Raw genomic sequence first — 15,555 nt, 5'->3', positions numbered from 1 at the left:
CTCACGAGCCAGGGGGCACCTCAGATGGCTTCTCTCTCCCCCATGCTGCCTGCCATTCATCAGGTAGAGCGGCAGTTAACCATGCAGCTCGACCTGACAGATGGCCAGCCTGCAAGGCAATACAGCTGCGCCAGCCCCCAGTCCACTCTCTGATTGTTGCCAGGATTTTGCCAGAGGAAGCAAAAAGAAAAGGAGCAAATGGTCGTCACTCCTGCAGGCCCGCTCTCCTCCTGAGAGCTGGGCTGGGGGTGGGGGGAGCTGGGCTGCCTTCCCTCCGGAGGCTGCCGGGCCTCCCACCTGCTCTGAGCTCCCTTTGCTGCCCCAATGTGCCGGAAGAGCGCCAGAGAGTCCGCTCCCCCCGCCTAGAAGGGCCTCCGATACCCGGGCTAGCCTGGCTGGCTGTGGGTCAGAAGAGGGGGCAGAAGCTCCTCCGCATGCAATAACCCTTGCAAAGGCACCCTCCTGGCTGGTGCTGCTGGGACACCAAATGTGCCGTTTGGGCCGTGACCCAGTGTGGCAGTGACTCGCTTTGGGAGCCCACCGAAGCCCCCGAGGGGGAGGGGGTGGCCAAGGGGAAGGACCCAGAGGCAGCTCTGCCTGGCGTGTTCCACGTTTCATGCTGCCACAGTTTCGCAACATGTCCACTCCATATGGCCCGGGTTTGCCATCGCGGTAGCTGCACTGCCAGCCGTGTGCCATCCATATTTACAATGCCTTGTTTTGGGCTTTATTGATGTGTTGTCGTCTATAACGTCGTATATGCGTTGCAGGGCAGTAGCGGCATTTTTCCATTGTAGGAGGCTTGCCCCGTAGTTTATACGTTGCAGTGTGGTGTGCTGTGGACGGTTCAAATCTCAGTGCAATGATTTGTTGATCTTTACAGCCCCTTTCCGTCCCGTGCACGAGAAATATATATATATATTTAATTCTGCCTGAGTTTTTACGCAAAGGTGCAACCTGATTCTCATCTGCTTTCAGCTTTTGATTTCGATCAAATTTGCTTTTGTTTTTTCAGACACGTTCATATTTCCTCTTTTTCCTTTTTGCACTGTGGACTGGCTGGAGCATTCAGTAGATTGAGGATCTGTTGATATCTAAGGGCGTATCTTTTTTAAAAAACATATATTTCCGCTCTGTTTCATTTCCCGGTGCTCTGGCTTGCACAAGCAGAACAGAAGGAGCTGCGCTTCCCCATTGAACGAAATCATTTATTTCTGTGCAGTCCCATTTCTCGGCTGCAAGGCAATGAACTCCCCGCCCCACCCCCGTTTACTGCCAGGAAGCCCAGTGGACTAGCAAGCCGGCAACCTGCTCTCCATGCCACGTGGCGTGGAGGGCTCATTCCACAGTTCAAGGATTTGTTGATATCTAAAGGCCCCTCTCCGTCTATGGGGATTTTTTTTTTTTTTGGTCGGGGGTGGGGTGGGGGGGCTCGGGTTTTTGCACAAGAGGCAAACAAGGAATTGTAGTTTGCGCCATGATGGGCCCCCTAGTGGCGGCTTTGTGGAAAACCTCCGAGAGAAAATTTTTTAAAACTCATCAAGGCCTCCTCCTCCTCTCTAACCCCATTGGCCCGAAATGGGGGGGGGGGGGGCAGTGAATGCGACTCAGGTGGGATATGGACTCCCCCTGCCCGGAAAACCCGCTGCAGTGGTGGGCAATTTGAACGGCCACAACCCGGCCACGATGCATTGAAAAAGGCTGCGCTTGCGCTTTTCAGCCGCTTGCTAAAGGTGTCACACTTTGCAACACTTCAAGCGGCACAAATCTCCTCATCCGGAAAATGCCCGGATGAGAGCCGTGGGAATGTGGAAGCCAGATCCAAGCGAGAGAGGCCGACGGAGAGAGGGGAAGCCGCCCGTGGTGTGCTTGGCCAGAGGGGGCGAGAGGCGGGCGGGCGGGCACGGACGGGGGGCAACGCTCACCCCCGTGAGGATCCTCCTCTGGCTTGGGACGCCCCCTGCGGCAGATGCCTGCTGGAAGCCAGAGGGGGGGCTGAACAGAATGGCCCGTGATCCGGGGGGGGGCCGAGGAAGCCGCCTCGAGCTTCTTGGCTCGCTCCATGGCTAGCAGAAGTTAGGCCAACGATGAGTCAAAGTGGCCGGACTCTGGCTTGCCAGAGCAGAGCGACTGGAGCCAAGAGGGCTGCTGGTGGAGGAGCAGGAGCAGCCTCTCCGCCAGAGTCCAGCAGCTCTCCAGGCCAGCCAGTGTCTGCTGCCAGGCAGAGCTCGACACCCCCTTGCAGCTCTGGCCACAGGACTTGGGGTGTGGGCCCTGGAGGAGCCTCTCTCCGTGGGGCAGGGTCCGAAGGTGGTGCTTCCTCCGGGCTCGAAGCTGGGTGGCCTGTCCTCATGGCTTCCCCAGGGGACACTGCTGGCATCCTTCACCCTGAGGCCCCACCCCACCCCCCTGCTTTAAAGCCAGCCAGGCGTGATCCACCTAGATGGGCTTCTGGTTTGGGCTGCCGCCTTCCCCATCATGCCCCCCTGCTTGACCCCTGGAGCCCCCTCCCCATTCTCTCCCCACCAGAGGCGTAACTAGGGAAAATGGCACCCGGGGCAAGCACTGAAATGGCGCCCCCCGCGCCACAACATACTACATTATACTTAGGTTTTTCCTCACAAGCGCCCGCCGCCAAGCCAGGCCACTGACTGGCCGCCAGGTGCCAGCAAAGCAATGGGGGGGGGGCGTGGGCGGCGCGGAAGGGACTGCTCATGGGGGATGGGCTGCTGCACCCTTGACTGCTGCAGCGCTGCTGCACTGAGCAGGAAACATTTGTATTAACAATTAACAAAAAAATTTTAAAAATTAAAAAAAAAATTGTCATGTCGGCGCCCCCATGTGACCAGAAAAGATGGCGCCCGGGGCACGTGCCCCCCCTGCCCCCCTATAGTTATGCCTCTGCTCCCCACCCTTACAGCCACCCCCCGTTCCCTCCTCCTCTCAGATCTGCCTCCCTCCCCTCTTGGCTCCTCCTTCCTCTGCAGGCCACCGGTGGGCTGGGGTCGGGGTGGGGGGGCTGCTGTGCCACCCCCAGAAGGGGCCCACGATCTGCAGCCAGAAGGGGCCTGTTGCTCTCCCCCCCACCGCAGCCCCCCGCCCCCACCCCCGGGGCACACGACTCGGGAGCGAGAGGGCTGGACGGAGCAGCAGTGAGCAGTTTTAATGACGCCCCCGAGCCAAGCCCGGCTAGGCGGCCGTGATGTGCTGGACGCCCAGCTGCTCCTGGAGGTGCCGCAGCTGGGCCAAGGAGATGTTGTTGCCGCCACACACGACCACCACCAGCGAGCCCAGCCGGGAGCTCAGCTTGCCCTCCGCCTGCAGCCTCTGCAGCACCCCGCCGTAGACCGACGTCAAGGCGGCGCCGCAGGCCGGCTCCACCAGCATCTTCTCGTCATCTGCGGGCAGAGCAGCGCCGCGGTCACGTGGGAGCGAGGACCCGGGCCCCCCCCGCGCCCCTCCCCTGCAAAGCAAGCACCGTCCATCGTGCTCCGCCAGGTGGCCGCACCAGCCGGGGCAGGCCCAAGAGGGCAGGGGGGGCCCCGGGGGGGCCCTGCAAATGCCCAGGAACCAGAGCTCACCCACAGGCGCAGCAGCAGCGGGGGGGGGGGGCTGGAGAAGGTCCCAGGGTCAACCCTGGCAGGCAGCAGCAGCAGCAGCATCTCCAGACAGGGCTGGGCAAGACCCGTCTGAGCCGCTGCCTGTCAGTGTAGACACGACTGCACCCAGGCATTTGGCAGCTGCATCTCTCCCCTGCTGTCTTAAACAACCATATGCTAATAACGATCTAGGAGGGGAGCTGCTCTGGTGGTCGCAAGCCTGACTGGTCCCCTTAGCTAAGCAGGGTCCACCCTGGTTGCATTTGGATGGGAGACTAGAAGTGCCAGCACTGGAAGAGATTCCCCTCCGCAGGGGATGGAGCCGCTCTGGGGAGAGCAAGAAGGTCTCAAGTTCCCTCTCTGGCAGCATCTCCCAAGATCGGGCTGAGAGAGAGACTCCTGCCTGCACCCTTGGAGAAGCCACTGCCAGTCTGTGAAGACAATACTGAGTATGGTCTTCACAGGTCTGACTCAGACTATGGCAGCTGCCGAGGTCCCTATGATCCATAAATCACATCCGAAAGGGAGGTGGGTGGGAGAGCGGAGGAGGAGGCTGCGTCTGGCTGTGCCAGGAGCTGCACTAAAGGTCAAGTGTGCCGTCAAGTCGCTATCAACTCCTGGCGGCGCCCCCAGAGCCCTGTGGTGGTCTTGGGTAGAATACAGGAGGGGCTGACCATGGCCTCCTCCCGCACAGTATGAGATGATGATGCCTGTCGGCATCTTCCTGCATCGCTGCTGCTGCCTGATATGGTACCAGCAATGGGGATTCGAACCGGCAGCCTTTGGCTGGTCAGTGAGGCCTTTCCCTGCTGCGCCACTTAAGGGGGCCCAGAGCGGCACTACCTACCCAGAAACTTCTCGATGGCCACCACTGCCTGCTGATCGGTGACAACCTCGGAAAAGACGGGGTGCTCTTGAGCCAGCTTCAGGGCTTCTGCTCCCACAGTCCTTGCGCCAAGGGTTTTGGCCACGCTGGACCCACAAGGGGACAAAGAAAGCCGTCAGCTAGGCTGGGTTATTCCTTTCCCCCTTTTGGATTCTAGGTCTAGGTAGCCCCCACACGGGGTGGTGGGAAGGAAGTCGCCGCACACCATCTAGGCATGCAGTTGGGGGTCAGATGCCACACCGTGGGGCTAGGCCTCTTTCTTCAATCGCATAATGTGGGGGGGGCGCGTTTCCCCTAATTTCCGCACACCCCTACCCACAGCCCCTTTCTTTGCAAAAATCTGGACACACGCACACACTTTATATGTGGAAGGGCAGAAGTGTGCAAAAAAGGGAGGGGGGGAGTCCTGTCTAGTGTGACCCTCCGTCAGTTTACAGCAGCCACTGGGAGACCTGGCATACCTGGAAGCTGGCGCACCTGTTTGCCAAAACGAAACTAGCAGCAGCAGGGGAAAGGGGGAGGGGAGCCGGCAGCCAGCTCAGCCAGCCGTCGCCCCCCCCTTCCACCCTGGCCCACCTCCATCCGGGTGGGCCCCACCAGCCCAGGCAGGGCGAAGAGGCCTCACTGGAGGGCCCAACAGCGCTGGCTGTGGGTGGCTGGACCAGGAGGCCTTTTTCTTTTGTTCCAAGCAGCCATGGTGGGGAGGGCTGGAAGCACAACTCATTGGGGGGGGTCTCCCTTAAATGATGACCCCCCCAGCTGCTATTAGCCCGGGAGGGGGCCCTTAGGCTTTCGGCCTCAGGGAATGGGGTTCAGCCAGAAGCACTGGGGACAGGCAGCAGTGGCCCTTGTCCTGGGGGCTGCCCCCCTCCCCGCCCCCCCCCCAATGGCCAAACGCTCTCCTTCTGGCTCACCTGGTAATTTCCGGCAGCGTCACGGGCTTCCCGGCTGCCAGGGCGGCATGCAGGCTGTGAGCTCCCCTGGTCTCCAGGGCAATGAGGGGGACGTCGCCCCAGCCCACTTGGCGGAGGCCCTGGACCACCCCACACAGCAGCCCCCCGCCCCCCACCGAGAGGGCCAGCGCCCCGGGCTTGGAGGGCATCTGCTCCTGCAGCTCTTGGACCAGAGACATGTGTCCTTCCCTGCAGAGGAGGAAGAGCGGGGGGGGGGCAGGTCAGTGCCACAGCTGGAGCGAGGAGAGGGCTGGAAGTGGGGGAGAGGCGATAGGCCCCCCCCCCGGGATGACTGGCCTCCTCCCAGAAAGGACGCTGCAGAGGTGGGAGAGATCCAGAGAGGGGCACCCGGAGGCCTCAGAGGGTGGGGGCAGCCTCCTTGCCAGGGCTGGGAAAAAGGGAAGCAGCATAGGGGAGGTGTGAGAGAGGTTTGTGAGGCCATGCCGGTTTTCGCTCTGTAGCAGACAGACTGAGAGATTCTTCTCCTCTCGCAAAACTAGAAGCCGGAACCTCCAGCAAAAATGACTGGCAGGAGATCCAGGACCAGAAAGAAGTCCTTCACACGCAGCACATGGTCAGTCTGTGGACCTCACTGCCACAAGATGCAGTGATGCTGCATTGACATCCAGGATGTTGTGCCCAAGCGGCCCAACTTTAACCTTCCCTCTGTTCTTGGACTACTACTCCCAGCATCCTTGTGGTCGCTGTGGCTGGGTAATCCAGCAGGAGTTGGAGGGCCAGAGTTGCCCCCCCCCCCGGCCTGCTTTCTGGCTTGCTTTTGGTGGGGGGAGGGGATCAGCACCCTACCCACCATTTAAACCCAGTTGGTTCAGATATCCTTTCCTGCCTGGATCCTCCTCCTCCCTGACCTCACAGCTGGACACCTTCCCCCTTCACACTGGAACCCGGAATTCTGCACCGGTCACAAGCATATTTGCTTCTTCAACGTGAAGCCTGATTTTCTGCCACAGTGGGACCCCCACTCTATAGATCATCCTTGGCTACATTTTGCTCTGCCACACAGGAATAAAAACGGGAGCCTGGATCTTTTCCCTTGTGGGGCAAAAATAAGCTGGGTGTGTGTGTGTGTGTGACATTTTCAGCAGAAAAACAGGATCGAGGTATAGTTCAGAAGTCCACCCCTCTCTGGGCTTCTGCTTTAGGTTGAGGCCTCTCAGGCCGCAGACCGTCCAAGGTGGGGGGAGCTGGGCAGGTCAGAGGACACATCACGGCTTCCTCCCCTGGCGGAGCTCCTCCTAGGCAGTCTCCCGGCTCCCTACCCCGCTCCGGGCTGGGGGCCCAGGAAGTCCCAGTGGGGGAGTCACCAGCAGGCAACCCGAGCAGGGAAAGCGGACCAGCCAGGACCACGGACAGATCCCCGACGATGCAAGGCAGGCAACGAGCCAGGACAGGGGCGGGCAGCTTGGGCTTTCCAGCTGTTGTCGAACTGCCCCTGCCATCACCCCCCCCCCCCCCGGCACAATGTCTTGGTGGGAGAGAGCTGGAGAGTCCAGGTTGCCTCCCCCGAGCGAGGATGTTGTTCCAGCAAAGGTCTGGGGCTAACAGAGGGCTAGACGGAGGCCTCCTGTTTTGCTTCCCCTTCAGGAGCCCCTGGGGCTCAGAGGGGCCATGCCCCACTCCTCCAGCAGTGCCAGGGGGCTCCCTGCATCCCTGGGTCTTCCGGGGAGAAGTCCGAAGAGCAGCGCAGAGCTGCCCCTCCCTCTGGACAGGCGGGTGTGGGGCTCCCTCCCCACCCAGGCTCTTTCGGGGGGTGGGGGGGCGTTTCCTGGACCCAGCCTCCCGTGCCCCCCAGCCCCTCCTCAGCCTCCTCCTCCTCGGACCCCTGGGCCACAGCACGCCCAGATCCAGACCTTCAGCCCAGACGCTGCATGCCTGGCCCGGCATGGCAATCCAGAGCCTGGAGGCGTGCAGGCGATGGAGCATTGGCCAGGGGCCGGGCAGTGAAAGGGCCGGCCTGTCACTGTCGGGGCTGCAGGAGCGCCACACGTGGCAGGCGCAGGCCTGGGGATGCCCTCCCGCCTGAGTCCCGGTGGGTGGGGGGCAGCAGCGCTTGGGGTCCTCCACGCCACCAGACCATTCCCGGAGAGAGAAGAAAGGGAGCCAGGAGGCAGCAGGGTGGCCAGGAGGCAGCAGGGTGGCCAGCGAGAGAGAGCAGCTGCCGAACAGAACTCCCACTCCTGACCCCCTCCCCCGAAAATATGTCCCCGAGGGCTGCTCAGCGGCATGGGTGCCCCAGCCTTGCTCTGTACGCCAGCCGCTGCCATCCAGAAACCCAAAGGGGTCCCCTGCGGGAAGAGGCAAGACTCTGGCAGCCTCCCCGTCCTCCTCTGTGGGCCACGTACCAAATGAGGGGGTCGTCGAAGGGCGGCACGTAGACCCACCCCGGGTTCTTCTTCACCAGCCCCTTGGCTTCCTCTATGCTCTCGTCCAGCATCTGCAGAGAAGGGAGCTCCCTTATTAGATGCAAGTCCTGAGGAACGGCGGAAGAAGCCCCTCTGCTGAGGGGGCTTCCAGGTGGCCCTCCACCCTGCTTCAGCCTTACACCAGCCCTGTGAGGTAGGTTAGGCAGAGAGGCAGCAGGGACTGTGCCGTGATCAATGAGTAAGCTTGGTGGCTGAGCGATTTGAACCCGGGTCTCAGCCTGGCACTCCAGCCACCACACCACACGGGCATCCTGCCAGCGCCGCCCAGAACAGGGCTGGGCGGACCCCGAGCGCTCCGTCCCGCCAGCCCAGCCCCACACCTACCTCTCCCACCACGGACACGGTGCTCCCTTCATCTTTCAGGCGCTCGATGGTGAAGGCCGGCGTGGAAAGGGGCAGGATGATGGTGGCCGGGATGCCCAGCATCCGGGCCGAGTAGGCAGCCGCAAGGCCAGCGTTTCCCCCTGGAAGGGAGCCCAGTCAGTGGGGCAGGACATGGGGGGGTGCTCATGAGGACAGCCTCCCCTGCCCATCCTCCCTCTGCATCAGGCCTGCTCGACTTAGGGCCCCTCCCAGCCATTTTTGGACTACAACTCCCATCACCCCCAGCCACAGTGGCCAATCGCCAGGGATGATGGGAGTTGTAGGCCGACAGCTGCAGGCGGCTGGGGGGGCAGCGGCTCAGACAGCCGCTGCCTGCCAGGGTTGACCCTGAGACCTTCTCCAGGCCCCCTCTGCTCTGTGGGTGAGCTCTGGTTCCGGGGCATTTTTAAGCCGCCACCTGGGGACTGGAGCGTTCCCAAACCGGGACACAGAACCATCTGCGGTTTGGGGGGATGTGGAAAGCAGCGCATCAGCTGCAAGGGGCTCAGCAGCAGCAGCCCTGCTCTCCGTGCAAATCCAGGCGATTGTGGGCCCTCTGGAGCGGTGCCCCCCTCTCCCCCCGCCCCGCAGGGCCTTACCTGAGGCGCAGACCAAGTGCTGGCATCCCCGCTCAGCCCACTGTGGAGGCAAAGGAGGAAGGGGCTGCGTCAGTGCTCGGCAGCCGGCAGGGATGGCCTCAGGGCCAAGGGACGTGGACAGGCCCCCCGAGCCAGCAGGGGCAGAAATATCCCTCTCGAGTCCAGCAGAGCAGAGCCCTCTGGGCCCCAAAGCCAGCAAGGTCAGCCCCAGCCGGACCTCCCTGAGGAGGGGAGTCCATGATGAGGGCACCTCCCCCCCCCCCAGCCCACACTCCCCACCACTGAAGGCAGCAGCAAACCGGCAGGCTCCTATGGGAAGAAGAGGTGGCCCTCAGCTGCTCTCCCTCTAGCCTCACTGCAGCCTTCGACTTCCGCGGCAGTCTCCCCGTGTTGGTTTTAGACTGGGAGCCCCTTGGGGCAGAGACCTGGCATCAAGCTCTATGCAAAGCGCCACGCCCATGGATGGAACAAACAGCCGCAATATCTGGGAACCACGGGAGTGACCAGCGAGGTGCGTTCTGAGTGACTGGAGCCATCATCTGGTGCCAGCAGCAGCACAATCATATTCCGAACCCAGGGAGATCTCCACCCAGCTCCCCGGTGGGGGCAGCTCCCTGGGCAAGAGGTTGGCTGGAGGGACATCTGTCAGGGATGAGGACTGGAGCCTCTTCCGGCACTGAACCGCAGGCTGGACTGAAGAACCTCCTCCAAGTTCCTTTCCAGCACTCTCAAGTTTGGTGACTCAATGATCCCGTATCTCTGCACCCAGGTGCCTGTGCTTCTGCGAATGACTCGGCCTGCATTCGTTTTTAAAGTGCCCCTCAAATGCACGGCGCAGACAGGAAGCAGAGGGCTGTCTCTGGGTTCAGCATCAGAGCGCGTTTACACGTGACTACCCGGACGTATCAGTCGCTGTGCCTGCTGTGTACAGGTCTGCATCTGCGTGGCTGGTGCACATCTCGTGCCGGTGCTGCAGAGAAATGGTGCAGCGGGGAAATGACCTGCCTAGCAAGCCAGAGGTGGCCAGTTCCCTGCAGGCATGCTTCCCATGGGGAACACCTCTACTGGGCGGCAGTGAGATAGGAAGAGGCTGGAAGGCATCCTCTCATCCCGCGTGGGAGGCGGCCATGGTCAGCCCCTCCTGGATTCTACCCAAGGCAGCCACAGGAAGGCTCTGACTCAAGGGTCGACATGTGCCCTGGAGACGACACCTGCTGGGTGAAGAAGGGTCCCTGCCCCACGCCGCCAGCCCCTCCCCTCCCTACCGTTTTGCAGAAGTGCCCAATGCCCCGGATCTTGAAGGAGCCCGTGGGCTGGGCGTTGTCCAGCTTGAGGTAGACCTGGGTGCCGGCCAGCTTGGAGAGGGGAGCGCTCTCCCGCAGCGGAGTCTTCACGTGGAGGCTCTTGGTGGCGGAGGCCATGGCGGAGGGCGGTCCGGGCCACGGAGCTGGGGGGTGAAGGGCGGCGGGGGGGGGCATGACTAATACTGACCCCTACTCTGGGCACCACGCGGCATCCTCGGGGCCTTTCTCTGGGACAGTGAGTGCCCAGGTGTTGTGAATGGGCAACCCGGGTTCCTTCTGGCGAGGAAGAGCACCTGCTGCGGTGGGGAAATCACGGCGCCGCCAGCGTTTGAACGTGCGCCACCCTCTTCTGAAGGGGGGAAGCGACTGTCCCTCACACACCCCAGGCATGTCGGGGGGGGTCCCGAAGGGCTGCTCTGGGAGGGGGGGCTGCGTGTGGCTCTGCTGGTTCCCACCTACCTGCCCTTTGAGGCAGCTGCCCCCCCCCGCCCTCACCGAGGGCTGCCCTGCTGGAGCCCCCCTTGGTCAGCAAAAGCTGGCGACATTCTCCAGGTCTCAACAGCCTGTTTGGGGGGCTCAGATTTGGGCTCTCCATCCTCCTCTTTCTGCTGCCCTGTGGAAGGCAACGGGGGCCTCCTCGGGAGGGTGTCCCCAGCCACAGCTTCCTGGGGCGGGGGGGGCCGGGGCCCCCCCTCCCCGACGCCCACTCCCTGGTGTGCCCCCTGCAGCCGGGCAGCCTCTCCCTTCCCACCTGGAGGGACGGCGTCCTCTGCCCTTCCTCAGGGTTCAGGCTGCTGGCCGACCGCCCGAGCACCCGGTGCCTTTCCACATGGGCGAGCCGCTTTGGACCCGAGTGGGGCCTGTGCTTTTGAGGGGCTCCTCAGCCTCACTGGCATGGACAGCTCCCACCCCCCAGCCCCACCTCCCTCTTCCCCATCTGCTAATGGGACAGAGACGGGATGGCTGAATGGATGGTCAGAAGCCTGCACATGGGGAATGCCGCCCCCCCCCCGCCGGGACGCGCATCCTCCCTTGGCCTGCCTGAGAACTTTGGGTCGCAGCCTGCCGGGAGACTGACATTGTGCTGCAGGCAGCTGCCCTCCCCTCAGTCCCCCCACAGACCCCTCCATTCTCCCCCACCCCCCAATTCTGCTGCCAGTCACAGGAGCCAGAACTGAGCTAGATGGACTGACACCCGAGAAGGCCACCCCCCATGTGCTTCCTGTCAGGACAGGTCGGTCAGAGGTGATTACCTGTGGCAACTAAAATGGAACCTCTGTATTCAGGGGCAGTATACCACTGGATGACCAGACCATGGGGGGCAGGGGGGAGGGAAGCAAGAGGGGATGGGTATCGCCATCCCTCCCTGCCCGCTCCTTTCCCCTGGCATCTCAGTGGAGAACTGAGCAGACGAAGCAGACACTCCTGCGTCTAATCTGGGACAGGCAGTTCAGAAGTTCCAGCCACCGCCCTGCGTCTCTCCAGCAGCAGGATTCACTGCCAGGCAGCCACGTGCCTGGGGGATCTGCTGCGCTGGGATCTCTCCCTGTTAAACCAGGATCCCTCCCAGGCAGCAAGGCGGGTTTCTTCTCTGCCTGAGAGGAGCAGCCTCGGCCTGGGCAGGTGAGATGGCCGGCCGGCCAGTGAGGCTCATGCACGGCAGCTGCCTAGGCAGGACAAACAAAATGTAGCCTCTCGGGGGCAAAGACTGGCCTTCTGCGCCCACGGATGGCACAATATAAAGGAAGCTGAAGAGGTTCCTCTGAGCAGGTCCAGCACAGTTGCCGTCAAACCCCTTCCGTGGCTGAGCCTCTGCTGGTTATCCCCATTATCCCCCAGGCAGACAGGCTGTGACCCCCAAGGCGGAGGAGATGCTCACAGAGGGAGAGGCCAGCCTTCCAGGAGACCTGCGGGGAGAAAGAGAGGGAGGGCGCTTACCTGCCCGCGTCAGAGCAGAGCCTTTGGCCCTGGCCCGGTGGTGGCCGCTGGGAGCGCAGGGGGCCTTTCTTCTCCTGGGGGGTCACCCGGCGCCCCGTCTCAGGGGGGATCCTGCTCTCTGTCTTGGCCCCACTTTATAGGCGGAGGGTCTTGGCGTGGAGGGCAGTTGGGGGAGGGAGGGAGGGAGGGAGGCACTCCCCACCCCCACTCTGACTCTGCTCCAACCAGAGAGAGGCCGGCCAGGCAGCAGCTAAAGGGAAAGAGGCAGAAGCCCGGCCAGAAAGGAGGAGGTCAGTGCCAGGCAGGCGGGGAAGCGGGGCTCCTTGCAGAAGGGGAAGAGCCTCTTTCAGTCGGGGCAGGCGGGGGGGGGGCAGAGAGGAGACAGGCGGGCCTGTTGAGGGAGGGGGCTGGCTGGGGGGGCAGAGCCTCAGACAAAGGGCCCTTCACTCTGGCGGGTTCAGAACCGGCTCAAACCAGGCGGCCAAGCTGGGTCTGGAATGATGATGAGGCCGGGGAAAGAGTGAGGGGGGGAGAGAGAGCACACTGCCCCCTCCCCCAGCAGATACAGAGGCACAGCTGATTAATGGGGGGGCTGCCTCTCCCCCCCCCGCCCCGCCTCTGCCAGTCATTCTTTCAGAGAAGGGTCTTGCAAAAGCCTGATCAAGCCTTCCTGTGGTTCGATCTGCCTATTTTGAAGGACCCCCCGTGGCCTGTGCTGAATCAGGTCTTTGCTCTCCCTAGCAGGGGCGTCGCTCGGGGAGAGGGGGGGACGTGCTCATCCCTCTCTCTGGAGGCCCCTTGGAGTGAGGGAGACAATGATGGAAATAGGGAAGGGTGGATGGAGCTGGGGGGGGGGGCAGGACTTCGGACCCATCTGCTCCATCCTAGCGACACCCCCAGCTCCCTAGTCCAGCAGCTTAGACAGACATCAATCATGTGCCTCTGCAGCAGGGTCAGTCCCTCTTTGCCGGAACCTCGCCTTGGTGAAACCGGCCCCCATTTGGCTTCCATTTTGTCTTGTGAGAATGCTGGGTTTCGGAGCCTGTGAGTCTGAGTGGTTAGCGTGGCCCTTCTTGGGGGTGAGGGTCCCAGATCCGCCAACCTCTCCGTTTGGTGCCGGTGTCCTTCGCAGGCAGGCAGTGCACATGCATGTGGCGTAGGAGCTCAGGCCCTGGCGCCTGCTCTGGTGGGCAGGGTTTATTTTGAACTGTTGCTAACTGATTAGAGGGCCGTTGTATTTCCCTAGCCTCCTTTTACAAAAGCCACCTAACAGCGCAGTGGGGAAGCAACCTGCCTAGAGAGCAGGAGGCTGTCGGTTCGAATCCCTGCTGGTGCGTTTCCCCCAGAGTATGGGAAACTCCTATATTGGGCAGCAGCGATCTAGGAAGGTGCTGAAAGGCATCATCTCATAATACTGTGCGGGAGGAGGCCATGGTCAACCTCTCCTGTATTCTATCCAAGAAATCCACGGGGCTCTGTGGGCGCCAGGAGTCGACACCCACTCAACGGCACAGCCACCTTGGACATGCTCCTGCCTTTTGACACAATGGCCGGACAGGTGTCTGCAAAGCGAACCGATATTTGGAAAGCAGTGAGCAGTTGGGGCCACGGCTGACGTTTCCAAGGGGCCTTGACACACCACCATGCCAAGGCATGCATGGCGCCTTGGCCACAGACCGCTGCTGCCTGTGTGCCAACGCCCCATTGGAGGCGCTGACACATGCGCAGGGGAGGTGCGGGCAGTGCTCAAGCTGCCCACAACAAGCCTGCACTCCAAGATGGGCGTCCGTGTGCTGCTGGCTCAGGCTCAGAAGAAGAGCCTCTTCTTCCTGTGACTCTCGGCTGGATCCTCCCCCTCGTCTCTTCAGCGAGGAGGATTGTTCCTCCGTCATCCTACGTTTCCATCCTGATGACTCTGCTTGTTTCACTATCCTTCCTTCCTTTACTATCCTTCCTCCCTTCCTTCTACCAAAGGGGCATGAGATCTATGTCCGTGACGCTGCACTGAAGCATGCTTTGGTTCCCAGGAGTCCTCGCTCTCTCCTGCTTTTGCTACAGGCTCAGAGGAGGGCAAGGAGAGATGGAGGGTCCTTCCTAGGGAGGGCGGCTCAAAGGAGCGAGGGGGAAGGTTGCAGGGGAGGAGAAGGGGGGGGCAGCAGCCGGCTAGTTCTCTGTGGCTCCATCCCCAGAGCAGGGCTAGGGCCACATTCTGAGGGAACAGGGCAGGATTGGGCCCATCCCGCCACGGGTGGCCCCTTTGCATCGAGGTGGGGTTTCTGGGGACCCCCCCCCCACTCTGGCCCTTTCCTGGGAATGAGAAACCTTGACTAGATGGGGAGGGAGCCCAGCGGGGCTTCTGCTTCCTCCTGCTCAGGGAGAACCGCCCCTTTGTTCTGCCTGGCCTGGGAAGGGCCTGGACCCTCCCCGAGCATCTCCTTCAGCTCATCATGCTCTGCTGGCTGGCCCGGCACCCCCACTGCTGCCTGGCACGACTGCTTCGTGGCTCCCCCTTTGGAGAAACTGCCGCTGGCGGGTTAGGTCCCATTTCTCCAGGATTTCTGCTGCAAACACCAAGACCCAGAACGTTTCCTGGCCTTTGGGGCCCGCCCCCAAAGTGGTGGCCGCTGCCCGCAGTGGTGAGGTGACCCCAGCCTCTGGGGTGTGTGTGTGTGTGTGCCAGAGGCAGTGTGGGGCCGCCGGGCTGGCTGGACGGACGGAGTGTCAGGGTGGAAGAGAGACAGCCGTGAGCCAAGCAGGCGGGACACCTACTATGCCCAGGTGGGTCGGCCCAGACCGGCTGCTTCTGGGGCCCCGGCGGAGCGGCCGGTCTGAGAAACAGCCTCCGGGGCGGATTCAGGGCATGGCGGGAGGGCCGGTCGCACCCCAGAGGCTCCCCCTTCTGTCTCTCTCTGAGCGCCGGGCCCCGCATGGCTGCAGAGGGGATGCCAGCAGCATTTCCTGGCTCTGGGTGGGTGGAGGTGGAGGGTCCGGAGATTGTGACACTCTTGGATGCCATGGCAACGGAGGACATCAGAGCAGCCCTGGGCTGGATCAGGCCCAAGGTGGCCTCTCTCGGGCTGCATCCTGTTCCCCACAGTGGCCCCCACCAGATGCCTCTGGGAAGCCTGCAGGCAAGAGGTGAAGGCAGCCCCCCACCCTGCTCTCCTGCCCCTGGGATTCGGAGGCATTTTGCCTCTGAGGCTGGAGGTGGCCTAGAGCCACCAACTAGTAGCCACCGCACATGGAGACCTGTTCTCCATGAATTTATCTAAGCCCCTCTTAAAGCCATCCAGGATGGTGGCTATCACCACATCTTGTGGCAGAGAATTCCATAGGTTAGTTATGTGTTGTGTGAAAAAGTCCTTCCTCCCCCCCCCCCATCGGTCCTAAATTTCCTGGCCTTCCCTTTCCTCTCTCTCTCCCCTCTCTCCACACCATGCATGATTTTGTGCCTTCCCCGTCCCCACTA

At 62.1% G+C, this 15,555-nt stretch overlaps 1 protein-coding gene across 2 annotated transcripts; it reads right to left on the bottom strand.

Moving 5' to 3' along the window:
* Positions 1–3,118: 3,118 nt before the first annotated feature.
* Positions 3,119–15,039, bottom strand: LOC128337804 (L-serine dehydratase/L-threonine deaminase-like). Of its 2 annotated transcripts, none has more exons than XM_053279182.1 (9): positions 14,856–15,039; positions 12,087–12,336; positions 10,110–10,291; positions 8,845–8,884; positions 8,207–8,346; positions 7,802–7,893; positions 5,400–5,627; positions 4,447–4,571; positions 3,119–3,398 (listed from the first exon to the last, which is right to left on the bottom strand). In XM_053279182.1, exons 3-9 carry the CDS (start codon positions 10,263–10,265, stop codon positions 3,190–3,192), a joined length of 990 nt encoding a protein of 329 aa, XP_053135157.1. In that variant the 5' UTR covers positions 10,266–10,291; positions 12,087–12,336; positions 14,856–15,039; the 3' UTR covers positions 3,119–3,189. The 2 variants fall into 2 exon arrangements, with proteins under 2 accessions (XP_053135157.1, XP_053135158.1); XM_053279183.1 differs by lacking the exon at positions 12,087–12,336 and adding an exon at positions 12,028–12,055.
* Positions 15,040–15,555: the final 516 nt, after the last annotated feature.

The sequence above is a fragment of the Hemicordylus capensis genome, chromosome 15 (assembly GCF_027244095.1).
Source record: "Hemicordylus capensis ecotype Gifberg chromosome 15, rHemCap1.1.pri, whole genome shotgun sequence".
NCBI classification, from domain to species: Eukaryota; Metazoa; Chordata; class Lepidosauria; order Squamata; family Cordylidae; genus Hemicordylus; species Hemicordylus capensis.
The sequence above is the reverse complement of the archived record's forward strand: the minus strand, read 5'-3'. Positions and strand labels throughout refer to the sequence as shown.

Excerpts from the sequence above, each read along its gene's own strand:
- LOC128337804 (XM_053279182.1), bottom strand. The coding sequence starts at position 10,265 with ATGGCCTCCGCCACCAAGAGCCTCCACGTGAAGACTCCGCTGCGGGAG. Across the intron at positions 7,894-8,206 it reads CCGTGTCCGTGGTGGGAGAG|ATGCTGGACGAGAGCATAGA; the intron begins GTAGGTGTGGGG and ends CCTTCTCTGCAG. Across the intron at positions 3,399-4,446 it reads GGCCATCGAGAAGTTTCTGG|ATGACGAGAAGATGCTGGTG; the intron begins GTAGGTAGTGCC and ends CTCTGCCCGCAG.